Source organism: Eublepharis macularius, chromosome 2 (assembly GCF_028583425.1).
Source record: "Eublepharis macularius isolate TG4126 chromosome 2, MPM_Emac_v1.0, whole genome shotgun sequence".
In the NCBI taxonomy this organism is placed as follows: Eukaryota; Metazoa; Chordata; class Lepidosauria; order Squamata; family Eublepharidae; genus Eublepharis; species Eublepharis macularius.
In genome coordinates, this window is record NC_072791.1 from 66,233,548 (window position 1) to 66,254,429 (window position 20,882).

The 20,882-nt window shown below is 41.1% G+C and overlaps 1 protein-coding gene across 1 annotated transcript in view; it reads right to left on the reverse strand.

The window, feature by feature from the left end:
- Window positions 1-20,882, reverse strand: part of INO80 (INO80 complex ATPase subunit) — a 110,133-nt gene that overhangs the window by 41,688 nt on the left and 47,563 nt on the right. The window contains exons 15-23 of the mRNA XM_054971763.1: window positions 18,766-18,825; window positions 17,847-17,989; window positions 16,692-16,776; window positions 15,714-15,831; window positions 14,602-14,687; window positions 11,334-11,501; window positions 10,218-10,351; window positions 7,905-7,972; window positions 6,155-6,248 (exon numbers count right to left, since the gene is read on the reverse strand). Of these exons, the coding sequence (XP_054827738.1) occupies window positions 6,155-6,248; window positions 7,905-7,972; window positions 10,218-10,351; window positions 11,334-11,501; window positions 14,602-14,687; window positions 15,714-15,831; window positions 16,692-16,776; window positions 17,847-17,989; window positions 18,766-18,825 (956 nt within the window). The remainder of the gene's footprint in view (window positions 1-6,154; window positions 6,249-7,904; window positions 7,973-10,217; window positions 10,352-11,333; window positions 11,502-14,601; window positions 14,688-15,713; window positions 15,832-16,691; window positions 16,777-17,846; window positions 17,990-18,765; window positions 18,826-20,882) is intronic.

The window sequence follows — 20,882 nt, forward strand, 5'->3', positions numbered from 1 at the left end:
GACAAACCTGGGAAATTTTTGGCATGGCAATTGAAGAAAAGAAAGGAGAAATAGATAATAAATAAAATATGTGATGACAATAAAGTACACTTGGAACAGGTCGCTATTAGTAGAGCCTTTTATAAATTCTACGCTAAATTGTATGATAAGAAAGAAGTGAATAAAGATGCGATAGCCGCATATTTGGAGAAAATGAAGCTTCCAGTAATTTCCGAGAAGTGGAGAGTTAAACTAAACAGCGAAGTAACAGAAGAAGAGATAAGGAAGGCAATACAGTCAACAAACTTAGGAAAAGCGCCAGGGCCTGATGGACTTACAGCTAAGTTTTACAAGGCAATGGCCAATGAACTGGTACCGTTTTTAAAAGAGGTGATCAATGGTGTTTTGAGGGACCAAAGGATCCCAGATACCTGGAGTGAAGCAAATATATCATTGATCCCCAAAGAAGGACAGGACTTGACCAATGTTAAAAACTACAGACCTATCTCTTTACTCAATAATGACTATAAGATTTTTGCAAAGATCTTGGCGGAGAGAATAAAGGGATGGCTAGCCGAAGTTATTGGAGAAGAACAAGCAGGCTTTTTACCAAATAGACAAATTAGAGACAACCTAAGGACAGTTATAAACGCTATAGAATATTATGACAGGCGATGTGATAAGGAGGTTGGTTTCTTCTTTGTAGACGCTGAAAAAGCATTTGACAATTTGAACTGGGACTTTATGTTTGCCACCATGGAACAGCTACAAATGGGGGAAAGGTTCATAAGAGCAGTGAGAGAAATTTATAGAGACCAGAGTGCAGCAATTGTGGTGAATGACGAGCTGACTAAAAAACTGATTATTGGAAAGGGTACAAGACAAGGTTGCCCGCTATCCCCATTGTTGTTTATTTTGGTTCTTGAAATTTTGATGATGCAGATTCGAGAAGACAATGCAATCCGTGGTATAAAGATAAAAGACTTTTCCTATAAGGTCAGAGCGTTTGCAGATGATATAATGTTAATTGTGGAAGATCCAATTGAAAACATGCCTAAGGTAATAGAAAAAATTAAAGAGTTTGGAGACTTGGCAGGTTTCTATGTAAACAAAAAGAAATCAAAGATTTTATGTAAGAATATGACCAAACAAAAACAACAGTTATTAACGGAAATAACAGATTGTGAGGTAACAAGTAAGGTGAAGTACTTGGGAATTGAATTGACTGCAAAAAATATAGATCTATTCAAGAATAATTATGAGAAATTATGGACTCAAATAGAGCATGATTTGATTAAATGGAATAGACTGAACTTGTCATGGCTGGGAAGAATTGCAGTAATTAAGATGAACGTGTTACCAAGAGTTATGTTTCTGTTACAGACGATACCAATCATTAGGGACTCCAAGCAATTTGATAAATGGCAGAGGAAAATATCAGAGTTTGTGTGGGCAGGCAGGAAGCCTCGAGTGAAAATGAAAGTGTTACAGGATGCAAAAGAAAGAGGGGGAATGCAACTGCCCAACTTGAGACTTTATTATGATGCAATCTGTCTGGTATGGTTGAAGGATTGGATCATGTTGAAAAATCGCAAACTGCTGGCCTTAGAGGGATACAAACAATTATTTGGATGGCATGCATACCTATGGTATGACAAAGTAAAAGCAGATTCTATGTTTCTGCATCACTACATTCGGAGAAGCCTCTTTACAATTTGGAAGAAGTATAAAGAATACCTACAAGAAGGAATTCCCTCCTGGGTGGTTCCATATGAAGTAATAGATCCAAGAACGGTCGACAATGAACAACAGTGTTTAACGTACAAGGAGATAACTCAAATAGAATCTTCTAAAATAAGAATAAGAACGCAACAAGAGTTGTCTCCAAATTACGACTGGTTTCAATATAGACAAGTTAGAGATCTTTATTACTCAGACTGTGCGAAGGGAGGGATAAGGATGGAGGACTCAGAATTAGAGAAAGTAATTTTACAAGAAGACCAAAAGGAAATTTCTAAGGTTTACAAAGTGTTGTTAAAATGGTATACTGAAGATGAGATAGTCAAAGTGCAAATGGTGAAGTGGGCTATAAACTTTAACAAAGAAATAACAATGGAGGCGTGGGAATACTTGTGGAAACATACATTGAAAATCACGACATGTACCAATATTAAAGAGAATATTTATAAAATGATCTACCGTTGGTATCTGACGCCAAAGAAGATTGCGCTAGGGAACTCGAATATGTCTAATAAATGCTGGAAATGTAAAAAACATGAGAGATCAATGTATCACATGTGGTGGACTTGCGAGGTAGCTAGGCAGTACTGGGGGGAAATAATAAGAGTAATGAGTGAGATTTTACAATTTCAAGTTAATAAGAACCCAGAACTCCTGCTACTGAACTTGGGAATGGAAGACATTCCAGCACAACATAGGACATTGATATTTTATATGACGGCAGCAGCCAGACTTTTGTATGCGCAGAAGTGGAAAGTACAAGAAGTGCCAACTATTGAGGACTGGATTTACAAATTGCTGTACATGGCGGAGATGGACAAAATGACAAGAAAACTGAGAGACCTTGATCCAGGGCAGTTTAACACGGACTGGGGAAAGCTGGTGAAAAAATGGGAGGTGGGAGGAGAACTGTGGCAGTTTGAAAACTATTGAGGTACACAGGAGGAGAGAAGTGACTATACCGAGGGGGCGGAGAGTTAATGGAAAAATTCTAAGCAACTTTATATGATTTTTAAGTATTATATTAAGTAGTGTTGATACTATGAGAATTATTGGGATAGAAATTAACTAATCTATATTTTTTGGAAAGATAACCGTATAACATAGAGTGAATATATACATACATACGTAAATTTAAAGATAGGTCTAATTGTTAGACTTATGGTATATGTATAGATAAAGAACAATATATAGAATAGAAGCCTAAGCAAATGACAATAAGTGTGTATAATAAGTATGTGTATAGCAGTATTGGAATTGATGTATAAAGGGGGGCAAATTGTTTGTCCCATATCGAAGAGAATAGAAGGAGTAAGATAAAACACAGGTTATCAAAATGAATATTATTAGTAGTTTTAATGAAGAAGATAGATTAAGAGGTTTTTATTTATATGACAATTTATATGACAATTTATATGTGAAAGGAAGTGGAAATAGTGCTTAGAAGAATCTGAAAGTATATTATAATAAATAAATAAAATAAGTATGAAGGGAGTAGAGGGAAAGTGGATAGGGGGTTGGAAAACTGTTGGAAGTCAACAAATAGGGGGGGGGAAAGGGAGGGGGTTAGAATTAGAAGAAATTAAAGAATGTGATTATAATTGTTATTATATGTTTCTAATCCAATAAAATTTAAAAAAAAAACAACAACAATAACCATGACCACTGGAATGAAATATAAATTTGCTAAAGGATGCAACACGGGCCCTGACAACAGCCAATTTTTCTGATTAGAAACATAAGATGTTCTTTAAAATGATGGGTGTGTAGTTTATCTAAACCCTACCTTTAAGTCCCAATAGGACTTAAAGTGGCTATAACATTTTATACCTTACCATTCAATCCACACAATGACTCTGCAAAGCAGGGCTGGCTGAGGGAATGTGATGGGCCCAAAGTCACAAGCAAGCCTTTCAGGCACAATGACGATTCCCAGATCCTAGCCCAATGATCTAACCTTTATGCCTAACTGGCTCTTGTTAGAAATGGATTCATACAAGAATGACCTCAGAGACAGGATGAACACAATTGCAATAAGAACTCTCTCCTAGCAGTGGCAATTGTAATGCTGGGGAGTCTGTTTGATGTTTTATGTTAGTTCCAGAACACAAGAATCGGAAGGAGTTACAGTCCAGGTTTTTCTCATGTCTGTGTAAACTGTCTGAGGGACTACTGGGTAAGGCCTCTGCTAGGTCTAGTGTTCTTTTCTTTGTTTCTGTTGAATAAAGTTACTCTGTGTGACCCTCTGCACATTCCTAAATGACTGCTGAATCTTACAGCAATTGAGAACCCTGGGGAGAGCCAGCACCATTCTCTGGTAGAAAAATGGAAGTGTGGGTATGCATGCATGGAACAAACAGGAAAAAAAATTGTCTTCAAAAAGTATTGGGCTTAGAGGTGCAGGCAGGGTTGCCATTCCCCGCTGAGGGCGGGAGATCCCCTGCTCCCACCCTCCACCCCTGATTACTTGGCCGACAGGGGAAGAATGCACCTCCCAGGGTGTGCTCCTGGGCCATGCAGAGCACTTCCACACGCTGCAGCAGCCCAATCCAGGCCTGAATCAGGAATGCAGCAGCACGCCCATGCTCTGCAGCAGCCTGAATCGGGCTGCTGCAGAGCGCAGCAGACTGAGCCCCTGCAAAGCACAGGAGTGCTCCCAGGGTGGCCTGCAGCCCGTGCGATAACGTCACTTCCCAGAAGTGACATCATCATGCAGGTCAGGAATGTGCACAAAAAGCAGGTAAGTGCTGGGCCTCCCACCTCCCACCTGGGAGGTGGGGGAACCTAGCAACCCTAGCACCGTGCAGGTTTGTCATCTCTGTTAAAATAGAAGCCGCTGAGGAGCCCCAATTATTACACTGATGGTTCCAGATTGCTATTTCACTGTGTTAGCTCTATTACCTTCTGCCTCCAGGGACTGCACTTTGGAACTCAGGATGGCATGGGAGGAGGAGGGATTCTTTGAGTAAGGCAGGAACATTTCCAAAGGCATTGGGGAAAAACAGCCTTGGATCAGCTCCAGGTGTGTCCCCTCAGAACTGACACAGGAAAGGAGGGGAGAGGCCTTTATCCAGGCAGGCATACAAGCAAAACCTCTGGGAAAGAGCCTTGGAACTGAGGGCTTTGTCAGGCCACATTTCCAGGCATCTACCTTTGGAATGGAGAGGGGGAAGCAGGTGCCTTTAATCAGGCTGGTGTGCAGCTGCCGCTGTGAAGTGCCATTGTGAGAGGGCTCTGATAGGCCACCCCTCTAGACTTTGCCCTTGGAAATCAAGGATGCCAGGGAGGGAGCAGGTGCCTTTAATCAGGCTGGTATTTTCCGGCATCTTAAAGAGGTGATGATAGGAAATATAGAAACTTTTCTTCTTTAAATGTAGTTTTATTCTTCACTGGAATGACTACTGACAGCTTAAAACTTTTAAAAGAAATAATTCTCCTCAGCCTCAAAGATGAGGTCAGGGAAAAGCAGAGAACAGCAACAGAGATCCTCTCTCTGTGCCAGCAAAAAGAGAACTGAGGGAATATGATGATTTTGGTGGAAAAAACCAAAGGGAGGAGGGACACTCCTAGTCTTCTAGAAAGCTCTGGAAATTTCTGTGGCTGGCCACATTGGGACTGCACAGAAGCCACGAAAATGAACTAATTGTTTTATTGTGTATTTATGCAGTTTATCAGTAAACATGTCTCCTTCTTCCTAAAGCCGACATGCATGCTTGAATACTGCTAAAATTCTGAATTCAGAATTATGTGGCTGCAGAAACTTACATTGTTTATGAATTCTGTCTTGATTTTGGGAGGGACAAAGAAGACAGAAGAAAATTTCTAACACCCTTTTATCTACATATTTATTGGAAAATATATCACTGTGCTCAAAGCATCTTACTCCAAAACAAATAGAGCAATTCATTCTTCACTCCCCCCGCATCGCACCCACATTCATTCTGATATTATCAGCATGACCGTTTCCATGCCTGATTCTGAGCTTTGACAATACAGGAACATTTAATATATACAGTTACCCCCTATTAAGCACATGATTCCTCACTCCTCCACTTGAAGCCAGCTGGCTGACCTTGGGTCAGTCACAGCTTCCTGGAGCTCTCTCAGCCCCACCCACCTCACAGGGTGATTGTTGTTGTGGGGATAATAATGACATACTTTTGTAAACCGCTCTGAAGTTGTCCTGAAGGGCAGTATGTAAGTCAAATGTTATTATTATTACTACTTACCCCGCCCCCGCTGCACCCACGCCCATTCTGATATTATCAGCATGACCATTTTCCATGCCTGATTCTGAGCTTCAACAATACAGGAACATTTAATATATACAACTACTCCTATTAGGCACATGCAACTGAAAATAGTTTTTAAAATCTGTTTCACAGACCTTTATAAAACATGTACTCTCATTTTCCCCCCTATCTGGTTTCCTCACCTGGCTAGATGTCCCTGATGCATGAGGTTTGCCATCTCTGCCGGAGAAACATCAATAAACCGTAGGAAAGAGAAACAACTTTCTTTTTCAGAACCTGTATGAAAAACGACAATGCTGACAATAAATACCTGCTACAGAAGACACTGGGACCTTAAAAACACTGATATTATGGTCCTGCAAAAGTTATGCTGAGCTGCAGAAGTTACAAAGGGCCTGCTCCTTAATTAAGGCCCTAAGATAAAGTCATGATGGTTGTTGTGGGTTTTCCGGGCTGTATTGCCGTGGTCTTGGCATTGTAGTTCCTGACATTTTGCCAGCAGCTGTGGCTGGCATCTTCAGAGGCGTAGCAGAGGTGTAGATGCCAGCCACAGCTGCTGGCGAAACGTCAGGAACTACAATGCCAAAACCACGGCAATACAGCCCGGAAAACCCACAACAACCATCGTTCTCCGGCCGTGAAAGCCTTCGACAATACAAAGTCATGATGGTTGTCCAGTAATTGTTGCTCAAACTGACAAAACAAACACAAAATATTTAGCAATCATCATACTTCCACTTAGCTAATTCACTTATTTTAAAGAAGAGAAGGCACTATTACAGTGAATACCCTATGATTACTGTCAAAGCAACATTTCTGAAATGTGACAAGAGTGATTGCCTGTGGTCTCCAATAATTTTGATTGATGGAGCAATAAAATAAACATAGCAAAATGGAGGAAAATGACTGAGCACAGGGCAGCAAGAGTGAAAAGGCACAGAGGAACCACTGACTGGAAGCAGGAGTTGTACCTATATCCTTCACTCTTACCCTGGAGATAAAAAGAGTCTAGAGAGAAGGCCCCTCAGCCTTTCACAGACTTTCTCCTTCATACAACTCAATGGAGCAAATACCAGATCTGTAAACCTGAAATCCATTCATTCGGGGATCAGGGTGGTGGGGAGGAGGCACAGCCACTATGCTTATGTAACTATTTATTTAGAAAATGTATATGCTGCATCTCCTGAGACCTGCGCTAGTCAGTTCATATTATAAAACATGGTAAAAAGACTGACTAACCCAACATAAAAACTGACCATTAAAAAAACAGCCAAAGCATTAAAAACAAAGCACAAAACATTTAACTTTTAATTTAACCGTTGAAAAGAATGAAAAGAGCTATAAAAATTCTAGAAGAGAAGTTAGTTTGAGAAATAAATAGATACGCAAATGAAGGGCAGTAGTGGCAAAACCCAACAGTTTCCAAATATTTAAAAGGATTTAATAAATAAGAATCTGTCACATTTTAACTTGCTCTTCCTTCAACTGTTGGTTTATGCCACTACTTCCTTCAATGCAGCGTACATGGGTTTTTGCTTCCTGCATTTTGTAATTCCTCACAAGGATTTTGTAAGGTAGGTTCAGCTAAGAGAATGACTGGGCCAAGGTCATCCAGTGAGCTTTGTGGCCAACTAGGATTTAAAACTCAGTCTCTTAAGTCCTGATCCATATGCTAACCACTATACCACACATATATACATTTGTTTCTTCCATCCATTGGGCACAAGATTGAAAACAAAGTATTTCCACTGCAAGAAAGTATTTTTACTATGTCTGACATGGCAGATAAACAACTGCATTAATTAGGAAGATCGTGGCACTGCCTTCTTTTTAAAATGTAATCTGAATTAAAGAAAAAAACTGATCTATTCCAGTATTTCAATTTAAATGGTATATTATATTTCACCCTGTTTTTGAAAGATTATAACATACCCTTCCTATGGAAGAGAGACTGCTGGATGTGGTCTGGAGCAAAAGGTGAAAGTAAAAGCTGCAACCACCTTAAAAAACAAAACAGAGGATTGACATGTGATAATATAAATGACAATCGTAGTCTAGAATTTGTTACCTTGCTATGCTTCCCTGCAAGGAGCACAGAGCATTGTTTAAGCCTGAGAATAATTCTATGATATAGATCCAACTGCTTTGGCTTACAAGTCAACCTTAGGGGTATGTGCTAAAAAAAATCCAGGAAATCTGGATTTGGGATTCAGGGAACTCCAAAAAACCCAGGAAAGATTCTCTGATCCAGTTTGGACAGATTAGAGAAATCCAAGTTAATTTGGCCATTATTCCCTATAGAGAAAACTGTCCAGAGGGGGTGTGGGGTGGTTTCATTTTTCAACCATACTTCACCAAATTTGCTGGGAACCTACTGTGGTTTGATGTTAGTCTCCTTGCTTCACTTTGGTTCTGGGGGAATTCCATTCCTGCGCTTCATTTTGGTTCTGTTGGGCTTTCTCTGGGATGAGCTTGCATTTGGGAGTGAGTCTTGGCCATGGCAGTCTTGTCCCAGTGTGTTTTTGTCCCGAGAATCAGCTTGGAAACATTCCAATCATATGGAAGAATGGAGTGGCTGGGCAGCTTGCTCAGGGTACACTTGGATTTGGGGGAGATCATTTTGGTTTTGCTGAGCTTTCCCTGGGTTGAGCTTACATTGGGAGAGTGCTTTTGGCCACTGGTATCTTTGGTCTTGTGTGTCTGTGTCCTAAGAACCAGCTTGGAAACTTTCTCATCATAAAGAAGAGTGGAAAGTGGCTGAGGGCAACTTGTTCAGGGGCACTTGGGTAGTGCGGGGGCTTTGGTTTGGTTCTGTTGGGCTTTCTGTGTATGGAGTTTACATCTGGGACTGTGCCTTGGCCATAGCAGCCTTGCCCCAGTGTTTTTATGCAGTGGGAGTCAGCTTTTTCCCATAGGAAACAATGGAATGGCTGGGGGGGGACCTTCTTTGAGGGCCCTTAGAATTGGACCTTAAGAATCCAATCTACCTGAAACTTGGGTGGTCTTTGAGTAGGTTTCCTGCAAATTTGGTGGAGATTGGTTGAAAACTGACTACTCTCTGTGCAAAAAAAGTGGGAACTGCTGTTTCTTTGCAAGGAAACAGCTAGGGAAACAACCAGATAAATTTCCAGAATTAACCCTACGTTCGCCTACAAATGGACCTTGAGCTTGTTTGGAGGTTCTAGCAGGAGAGTGCAGCTATCGTATACCCTTGACCGAAGAATGGTACACTCCTATCTGGGATGGTCATCCTCTTCCACCGAGTGCGCAGATTCGGGAGGGATGCACATGGAGCGGTGAGGGAGGAAGGGGACATCCGCCTAGCCAGCCAGATCAACCCTGGCGATCAATGGGGTGACAGATGTTGCAGCCAGATCACCCTCACATCCCAAATTTACCCAGATTAATTCAGGGTATATGTGTGTCTAAATCCAAGTACCTGTATTGGGGAAAGCCAAATTAGCAAAAATCCAGCTTTTTCTTTGAATCCTGGACACAGATTGCAGACCCCTAGTCAACTCCCAAGTTAAGTCAGACAGTGATATGTCTGAAGCCCAGTTTGAGTTTTCATTCTCCAAGCCCCAACTTGTAACCATTACACCAAACTGATGACCGTAATAGTGAACTAAGGCAGAATGTTTAATCTGTGGGTCTCTTTCATTATAGATGGTGAGCAGATGGCAGAATGAAGGGCCTATTAAAGTAACAGATTTCCTAGGAAGGCACCAGCATCAATCAACTCTGGAAAGAATGACAAGACTAGATATTTCATTACAGTAAATGAATATGATTTTTTTTGTTTTTAGGATGATGCTGTAAAATGTTTGGCCTTTTATGGTTGTTAATGGTAATGTTCAGTAAGTTACAAACATTTTTTTCATTTATTAAAGTATATATCATAGGTTTAAATTATATTGGTATTAAAGAGTAGGTTTGATTTTTGCTTTTATCTTCAGGGGCACTTGCTTTTATCTTTGCTCCTCAACATTTTCTGGTTCAGTTTGGTTTGTGCGCTGGTTGCAGGTTTACTTTCCCTCTTTTTTGTATGTACCTACTACAGCTCTTCTGTCCAACTTGTTTTTTCACAACTGAATTATGTAACAATAAACAGAGAATTCTGGCAAAAAGTCCTCCAAGTTTCTAGTTATAGAGATGTTGGAATCAATTCAGTACAATAGTATTCATTCAACAAACAGAAAAAAAACCAAAATGAAAATAATTAAAGGGACTAGCAACACTGCTTACCTGTCCCGTGAGTGGTTAAACACCCTGATTTGCCCATGACGGTACAGAAATTTTGAAATTTTGTATGGCTTTAGCGAAATGTGAAATGGAGACCATGTTTCTTGTCTTTCAAAGAGCTCTGGATGATTGCACACCTATAAGGAAATTTAACAGATAAAAAACTGCTGGGAAAACAAAATAAAGCTGGGCACATATCCTATTATATAAAATACTATTATATAGTACTGTATCTGCGTGGGGATAAGAAATGAGTCGTTAGCAACATGGTTTGCCTCCCCGCTGCCTCCTCGAGACCTCCAGAGGCCCGGAAAGGCCCAGTGCAGCCTTCCCACTGCCTCAGGGCTTCCAGAGGCCCAGGAAACCCAGGACCAATGATGAGAAGACCTGGCGCCACGCCACTGGGGATTTCTGCTGCCTCTGGGATTCTGGAAGCCAGGGAGGGACCAGTGCGGCAGTGGAGAGATATGGTGCTGTGGCCCCGGGCCTTCCTGCCACCTCAGGGACCAGTTCGCCAGCGTGGCCCAGCCCAGTGGCCCGCTACTAGTGCAGGGCTGCCCAGCCCGTTGCAGCGTGGCTTGGCCCACTGTAGCGTGGGGCTGCCTGGCCTGTTGCAGCATGGGAGGGCCAAGCCCAGTGGCCCGCTGTGGCATGGGGCAGCCCAGCCTGCTGTGGTGCAGGGCTGCTTGGTCAGCTGCAGCACGGTGTGACCTGGCTGCTGCGATGTGGGGGTGACCTGCCCAGCTGTGGCACAGGGTGGCCGGCCCATTGCGGTGCAGGGCTGCTAGGTCTGTTGTGGTGCGGGGTGGCCCGACCCGGCGGCTCACTGCAGCACAGGTCAGCTCGGCCAGGCGCCTGCTGCTAGAGCCTGTTGTATTATGTCACAACGGGCTCTGGCACTAGTCTAAATTAAAAGCAACAACAACATTGTCTTCCTCATCCCTCTACTTCCTGCTTTCATTCCAAAAGGAACACTCATCTTATTGCATGAACAAAAAGTATTTCCATCTGCATATTCTGAACTACAGTAAAAGGTCACAACCAAGAATGATTGCAGCTTATGGGAATTGTTGCTCTAGACAAACAGTATCAGGGATTGAGGAGGTTTATACACCTTACCTTTCTGAACTGCATGACAAGGTTCATGAGGCTACTGGTAGTGTTCTGTGCTTGCTGGGTTGTGCCCATGGAGGACTGCAAAAGGTCATCAATAGAAATTTTGTTCTTCAGAGCTTGGTACAGTAATTTTTGTCGACTGGTCTGCTGGCAATACATAAGAATCTCAATCTAAACAAAGAGTACATTAGATTTAGTGTTTTACTAAAAGAATATGGCAACAGAACCAGATTTTAAACAAATAAGCTATGAGCAGTCATATCAGGCAAAGCTCTTTTTCAGAATCTTAGCTGCACATCAATCTTGTATAAGATCCACGATTAATTTGTTAAAAAATCCTTTCTTGGCCAGGAATATTTTGGATAGGAATCATTTGTAAGAACCAGGCCTTTACCAGCTTCTATAGAGTGTGTTTGGTTCAGCCTTCTGTTCATACAGACTTTTCGCTAGGCATGTTTGGTTGAAAGTCCCTAGCCTTGTTAACTGGATGCACCTGTGGGTTACTTTGCTCTTGTGAGAAAGTGTCCTTGAGCAGGCTGGAGCCTGGTGCTGAACTCAGCTCCTACTTAGCACTTCCCACATTTTCATATGCTTTAATGCCAATTAAGAAACTGAGCCCTGATTGATTCCTAGGTTGGTGGGCCAACTTTCCCAGATCTCAAGAAACCTCACCGTCTCTAGGCAAAAACTCAACCTTTACTTTTCCGTCATTGCCATCCATCTGCAATGTGAGAGCTTCTTAGCTCCATGCCACTCTACCAGGATGCCTAGAGTTGGCTAGTATGGATGGACTCTTTGCTAAGCCTTTGGTAAGATCAACCAGCCTTGGAACAAAGTCAGAGAATGCTAGATTGTCATCTTGCAGTAATTTTAGTTATTTAGATTATATTTAGAATAGCAAGCTCTTATTTGTTTTGTGCCTTGCCTAAATGTCTTTAAAGAATGATTCCTGCCTTGCATACGCTCATGTGTTCTTTCTTCAATAAACTCCAATAATATATTTTATCTGCCTATGTCCAGAGTTACTAGCATAAAGTGTACATGCACTCAAGGAAGCTGGAGAGCTTCACAAGTATTTGACCAGAGCGCTTAGATGTTCCTAGGGGTCCTGAGGGACTGGATTTGGTATTTGGGGTCAGGAGTGGGGATCTCTAGGTTGTGACACCATCTCACAAAATTCAATACATGGGATAATAGTTACTGTAGAATGACAATGACCTAGGTCCTTTTCAAATAACAAGCTGAAGTTTATTGAAAGCTTAACTCTATCTTCAATAAAATAGTTGGATATCTTTACATCATTTATTCTGGTACTGGAATTCAAAATTCCAGGTTTCAGAATTTTGATGCAGAAATCACAGCTTCTTGCATAGTACTCTCTCTCTCATTGATGGCAGATTTGTTTCCTTATAGTTTTCCAAAGCTGGTGAAAGCCAGTATGAAGAATTCAATGCAAATCCCATGCTTGATGGGGAATGATCCCTGTCTGTCATTTGGGCAATGGACTTCACGCTTGCATACTTTTTGATATGCACAGGCTACATACATGTGATTAGTATTCATTGTTGAGGTAGTACAGACAGGTCTATTATAAATTAGGATTTGTGTGTGCGTTGATTGTATGGAATTACACTGTGTAATCTACCCTGAGTCTCAGTGAGAAAGGCAGACTATACATAACATAAATAAAATAAAAAAATACAGTGGGGGAGGCAATATTGCAATGTTTCTAATTCTCCTCATACGTAGGATTTAAACAACTGCATAGAGCAATACAGAATTATTTACTGAGCATTATTTTTTGCTACTAGACTGAGGTACTGTTTTTAATATTTTGTTCTTATTTTGCTTCATATGCATTTTAATGATGATGCAATAAACTGCCTCGTATGTTTTTCAAACAGAGAATGATATATGAATTTCTGATACTAAAGAAGCAGCTAGTGCCTGACCAGTACTCCACTACTGCTCTAAAAAATCTATGATGCAACCCCCTGGCATAAATATAGTTATGACTAAAATCTCACTAGAGAGTTACCCGTCTTGCAGTTGTATCTCTTGAATATCAACAGGTAGATCTGGACACGGCTTAAGGGGATGCAGGCTTATGCCTTACAGATGGAATTAATAAATGGGTGTGAAGCAAAAACAATATTCCTAATGCGTGAGAAGCAGTTATCTACAATACAATATATAAAAACCAATTATCTTTAGTACAATATATTTTAAAATAAATTTCCATGAAGAGGTAACAGTTTCCGTATCAGTTATCTTTCAAAACTCAAACTTGCAGGAAGGGAAATGAAACGTTTAGGTTATAATCATTACGCATTTAGATGATAATCATTATACATACTGGTCATTGCCAAAAAAAGCACACGTTAACTGCAGATGTGAGACATATTTGCTTGCAAATACTTTTGATATAATTATGTACAAAACACTAAATTATTGTTTCCATTGTAAGTTTAAGTTTGATTTTGCACTATATTGTTGTTTTAATGAAATGTCAACCATTGCCAGTTGACAAAAACAACAGAAACCTAGCATGCATAAGTATACAAGCTGATGTTGCAGCATCTATGCCTTTACCGCTTTTTCAAAAGGACGAAGTTCTGTGATAAAGGTTTTCTAATAAATTTCCTATAGGAAAATACAAGGAGGAGACCTATGAAGACTTGTGGCGGCAAAGGAAAAAACCATTCCCTCCTCTAGCTCCTATTCCCCCTCCTGCAATTGCTAGCCTGAATTTCTTTCTTGCTGCCTTTTCCTCTGCTTTTGCTCCCCCTTCCTACCCATTCTGCTGGCTCTGCCTCCCTTCCATTTCCCCCTCATCTCCTGCAGTCTCTCCTTCCCACCTTCATCCTCTTGCCCTCCCTCTAGTGGTGACATATTCATAATATAACACTGGGCTTAATTTTAGTTGCTACAAATTTCTTTTTTGTGGTGTCCAAACATGCAGACATTGCTCTTAATATTTAGGTTTTTTTAACACCCGCCCCCCGCAAGTAGATGTATCTGCAGACCTAGACTCCTCCCGGTTTGCAAAAATTACTAGTCCACTAAACAGATTTTTTTGATTCACAGGGGAGCTAAAAGATACAAGGATGCATTTTAGAATTCTGAGAGTAGTGAGAGACACCATGTGAAGTGGATGTTGAACAAGTGAAGATTTAACTGAGGACACAAGATCAAGCAAAAATTATAATAAAACTCTGAAAAACACAGTGAAGGGGAAGTAGCTGAGATTCTCAACTAATATGATTTGCACCTTGTCTGATAGCTCATTCTCCACATCTTTCTTGATTCTCCTCAACATGAAAGGTTTCAGGATCATGTGCAAGCGGGATAGCTGATCTGAAATTCAAGAACAAAGAAAATATGACTACTAAATCAATGATCTAAAACAACGTTCTACTGCCAGTTATTTACAGTGCAATAAAAAGCAGGCCTACTCAAAATCCTACTGAAGTCTACTCAGTATGGTTTACTTCCAGTAAAGTATTCTTAGGACACTCAGATTAGATCAAACAATTTCAAACCATAGTTTGCTTGTTACAGGACTGAAACTTGGGCTCAAAGACTCCTACTCTTATTTATTGTTTAGCACAAACCACACTTTGCCATTATACCTGAACTGGCAAGCTATTGTTCGTGCTTGCCTTCAAAATCATGATAGCAAACTATCTTCTGAAGCCAATCTGTAATCCTGGTTTGAAAAGTAAGCTTGAAAAGCATTTTACCAGTTCAGATATAATAGGCATGTGTGGTTTTCACTAAATGTCAATTAACTAACTGAAATGAACCACATGAGGAAAAGAGGAAATGCATAAGAGCCAGTGTGGTGCAGCAGTTAAGAATGTTGCAGCAGAGTCTTAGAGACCAGACTCAAATGTGCGCTCTGCCACGGAAGTTTATGAGGTGACTTTGGGCCAGCAACTCCCTCTCAGCCTAAAACGAGCCTAGGCTTGGTCATGTAACCTCATTTACATTACATGAAAATTCACCCTTTGTAATACTGATACTATAGCCAAAGTACATCTCAGCTTCCAAGTTCCAAACTGATTTGCTAAAGTCACTTCGTATTACAGCAATTTTGTAGTAAATCCATCTATCAAATGTTTAGTTGTAGGACCTTAGAGAAGCGACAGTCCACAGCTGTAAAAAATTACAGCTGCTCCTCCTCCTCTGCATCTCCTTCTACAGTCTTACTTCCCAGTGTGTACAAAATTATTCTACAGTATCACAGAATAAACTAGAGCCTGATTTCCAAAGATATGAAGCAACTGAGCAATTACACATTATTTATTAAGGTCATTGTGATTAACTGCACAAATGGTGCAATTCTGACCTACAGCATACAGTTTCCCATACAGTACTCACTTTCATCAATGGCTGATTTATTCTCTGCATGGCTTTCAATATCTTTAGAAAACCACTCATTGAATTCCTCATGGGAGTCAAACAATGTTGGCATAATGAAATGAAGCAAAGCCCAGAGCTGCAACACAAGAACAAAAGAAATGTATTAGAAGCAGGTATCCTTTAAAAAAACTCCTTTTGCCAAGTATACTGAAAGGGCTAAAAACAAAGTTAATTTTCTTCAAAAAGGCCTACCCAACCATACACATCGGAAAGCAACTGGGTTGGCCACTTAGTAAAAAAAACCTTTTAACCATCATGCCAGAAGCTACAGAGAAGGCTGATTATAAATAGGATGGGAAAGGCCTTACGCCCTCCTTAGTTAAACCAACTGCTTGGTTAAACCTGTGGACAGACAGTGGGCTCAAACAGGAGGTGGACAGGAACATGGCATTGCAGATTACTGTTAAAAAAAATTCAGATGAGTAACCTTGTTTTTGTTCCCCCTCCCATTAGTAGTACAGGTAATCACACATGTGGGTGACCAGCAAATGTCCATGTTGGGAAAGGAGCCCTGGCTATTTACAAACAGTGGGAAAATGCAGACTCACAGTCCTCCGATTGCAGGAAGTGAATGTGCTATCTGTCCTTCACTGGATCTCAGGTTATTACTCATTGTAGCTCACAAAGTTACACCAAGTAGTGAGGAACACAGAAATTATATGACCACATAAGAAGAATTCTTATTCACTGCCTAGCCAAAGCTTGGCTGGTTATTTCTGATACAGGCATTCCCACAGCCAAAGAACAAGCAATCTTTTAAACTGAAAAAGGCTCATCTCTCTAACAGTAGACTAGTTTCAAAACAGCAAACAAAGCTTTAACAGCAGGCATGGTTCTTCACAATGGTCTTTGGATCCTTAACAGGTTGGTTCATAAACAAGTACAGAACGATATAAAGACAATGGCGGTGTTAAGAAAAAAACAAAATATGTATACCTCAGCCATGGTGTTTTGGATAGGTGTCCCAGTCAGCAACAGTCTATTTCGGCACTGGAACTGTAGTAAAATTTTCCAACGGACACTGAAATATGAAAGTGTTTTAACTCTTAAAAATGAGCTATAATAAAAAGTGGCAATATGAAGTCAATTCTGTTGACATTTGTAAAACACGTTAACGAATCTCTTCTCAGAAAGGCAAAGATTACATGTATTTTCCTCAACTCTGTCCCTTTCTCACAGTAACCCTAGAGATATGATGTATCATAAACAACTGATAAAATCAAATTGTAAGGCACCCAAATATCACTGAGGTAGAGCCATAAAATATATGGTAGATGTACTGTTCCAGCAGCAAGCTGATTATATTAATCAATATGTACCAGACTAGAATGTATGCCTATAGTTTTAAGAGAAGTGCATCTTGGGAGTTGTAGTGCCTTACCCCACAGGTTCAGTTCCTGGGGCATTCAAAGCCTGCCAAAACTTGTTAAGGCCATTTCCTCTTTTGTTCATTCACACCTCAGCAGGGAGAGGAGCAAGTCATCTCTCTTTTTTCACCAAATTCATTGAGTCTACAAAGCTCCATCAAGTGCCTTTATGCATGAAAGATGCACTCTCTACTTTCGTTATTTAGAAGAATTGTGAGTAGAGATTCCTTATGTGTATGAAGAAGTTAAATAAAACCATTTAAGTTTGTAACCAGTGCGTGTGCGTTGACACTTGACGACAAAGGGTTGGGAATCCCTCCTCGCGTCAGAATAGTAGATAGGACCAGATTCTGAATGGAAAGCTTGAATGGGAAGCTATTGTTCATGTAAAGCTTACTTCCCACCTCTAACAATTTTTTAAAAGTTACTGAACAGCTCTCAAATAACAGATAGTTAAGACAGTCATAAGGAGCAATTGCATTCATCCAGATAGGAAAACTTAAGTTTTCCAGTCACATATTGATTATTTCTTTGTTAGTAAAACATGAGCACCTTCAACCATCTTAAGATATCACAACAGTGTACACATTCAAAATAGAAGGCATGGGGTCTTGGGCAGAGAAGGAAGAATCCTAGAATATCATAATTCAACTCAAAAAGATCTAACCCAGAGAACTCACTCAGAGATCAAAAGCATTTTCTTTTTTGTTCTGCACAAAGTTACCTGGAGCTACTCTTGAGTGCCTGTGCTTCGTCCAGCACCATATATTGCCACTTAACCCGCTGAAAATACTTTACATCTTGGACTACAAGCTGATAACTGGTGATCACCACATGGAAAGGAGCATCCTGAGTATACAAAGTCTTCTGTAACCAAGAAACAAGTTGATACTTGAATTAAATAAGCAGAATTTATTTATCGCTGGCATGAAGGTCATATATCTATGCTTAGGAATTCTCACTTCTCCCAAATTATAGTAAAAGGGCATTTTTAATATGCTGCTTGTAAGTAACATCTTTCTCATCTGGAAACATCTGCCTATGTTGTTTCCAATTCTTGTCTCCCATGTTTAGAAGTTTCACACTTTCATGCACAAATACTAAAAACTAGTATAGGAGACAAATGATATGGCCTTCACTTAAGATGCTATGTGACCCTACCACTCAGGAAGAAATCTCCCCAATATTGTCAGAGTTCTGTGGAGATTGCCATGAGGCATCATAGTCAACTGTCAGTGCCAGAGTTGCTGGAGTCTCCCCTTTCAAGAAGTGCTCAAATGTTGGAAGAAACTTCCTAGAAACTTCCCAGAATTTCATGGGACAACCAACAGGAGAAATAAGTGGTGATGCTGAAACCAAGAAGAAATTCTGAGTCATGGGAGAAGCAGGTAAGTTGTACTAGGAAATACAATGCAGACTAGCAAGAACTGGAGTGTGAGGGAACCAGGGAGATGCAAAACTGTTATGGCTTGGTGGGAAGGAATGCAGAACTGGATGCTACAGAAGAAATAAAAATTAAAACATACTAAGGAGAAAAGGACTGGACAACCCTTATCTGTTTTAAAGTATGTCCTCAGTTTTTGGCATAAAAGAGACAACAACTAGCAATTAAAAATAACATACAAATGTGTGTGTAATAGTACCTGACTCCAGAATTTCCTGATCACTTTTCGTTCATGGGGATTTCCCCAGTAAGGTAGCACCTAGAAAACATAAAAATAATTCCAAATAAATACTTCCTAATTTCCTGAACAAGAATAGGAGATTTCATATTTCTGCCTTCAGCAAAAGATCCAGAAAGAATTATAATGATAAATACAAGGAATCAAAATATTAGCCATTGTTCGAAAGAAAAAATGCAAACAGGAAGCTTGTTTATAGAACAAAACTTTGATAAACCACAGATTTATTTATTTTATTTATTTTTTCAATTTATATACCGCCCATCCCCAGGGGCTCTGGGCGGTGAACAGTTAAAATCGATAAAAACAAGAACTAAAATCAATATACAAATAATAAAACAAATTAACAAAGTGCAATGGTGGGGAGAACCCTCCCCCACCCCAAAGGTGGGAGGCCGACATGGCACCGCCCCCTTCAATCACCGAATGCCTGGTGGAACAGCTCTGTCTTACAGGCCCGGCGGAACAATAATATGTCCCGCTGGGCCCGGATTTCCATTGACAGAGCGTTCCACCAGGCTGGGGCCAGGACTGAAAAGGCCCTGGCCCTGGTTGAAGCGAAGCGGGCTTCCTTAGGGCCGGGGACCACAAGTAAATATTTATTCGCTGATCGAAGCGATCTCCGGGGAACGTACAGGGAGAGGCGGTCCCGAAGATATGCCGGTCCCAACCTGCTCAGGGCTTTAAAGGTAAGAACCAACACTTTGAACCTGATTCGGAATTCAACCGGAAGCCAGTGCAGCTGGCGCAGGACAGGTGTGATGTGTGACTGGTAAGGTATACCAGTCAGGACCCGTGCCGCCGCATTCTGGACCAGTTGTAGTTTCCGGATCAGGCCCAGGGGTATAGAGTGAGTTACAGTCATAGAGTGAGTTACAGTCATCTAGCCTAGAGGTGACCATTGCATGGATCACTGTAGCCAGGTCCTGGGGCGTCAGGTAGGGGGCAAGTTGCCTGATCTGACGAAGATGGAAAAATGCAGACTTGGCAACCGCCGTGACCTGGGCCTCCATCGATAGGGAGGCATCCAGGAGCACACCCAGACTCTTTACCACTGGCAAAGTTGCCAGTGGTGTCCCATCCAGGGCAGGGAGCTGGATCCCAATATCTGGCAGCCCCCGTCCCAGCTGCAGGACCTCTGTCTTCACTGGGTTCAATTTCAGCCTGCTCTGTTTCAACCATGCCGTCACAGCCTCCAAAGCTCTGGCCAGATTGTCTGGGGCCGTGTCTGGCCAGCCGTCCATCAACAGAAAATTTGGGTGTCATCCGCGTATTGATGACAACCCAGCCCAAACCTCTGCACCAACTGGGTGAGGGGGCACATAATTCCAAAAGAAATGCAAGAAGCTGCTGTGACAAAACATTGGTTTGCATGATTTATGCCTGCTTAGTAGCAGTTATGCAAACTGAAAACAGTGACCAGATTTTTCCATTATAGTTTATAGTTACCAGGTAGGATTAGGATCCATCAATAGAAGGATAATTTCAGGTAGGTAGCTGTGTTGGTCTGCAGCAGAACAGCAAGATTTGATTCCAGTAGCACCTTAAAGACCAACAAGATTTTCAGGGTATAAGCTTTTGACAGTCAAATATCTGACAAAGGGAGCTTTGACTTTCCAAAACTTATACCCAGAAAATCTTGTTGGTCTTTAAGGTGCGACTAACTCAAATCTTGCTGATCAACAGTAGAAGTCCCCTAACCTCTCAGCAGTTGTGGGACCAGCATGGACTAACAACCACATGGGGTTGTGTGGTTGCACTGAAGAGGGGAAACAAAGAGAAACTGCCTTTCCTACCTCTTCTCTCAGCAGAGCTGTACTGGGAAAAGAGGGAGTGGATGGCGATTTTGGACCACTTGGTCATCTGCAGTACAGCGCCCCAAAATACAGGGCTAGAGATGGGCATGAACTGGGGGGAAAACGAACCACGTGGTTCATGGTTTGTCAAATTTCATGAACCACAAACTTTCACGAACCTGCCCCTGGTTCGTGAACTGGCTCGTTTGGTTTGTGAAAACGTCACATCCAGGTCAGGAAATCACCACTTCTGAGCCAGAAGAAGGTCACTTCTGGGTCAGC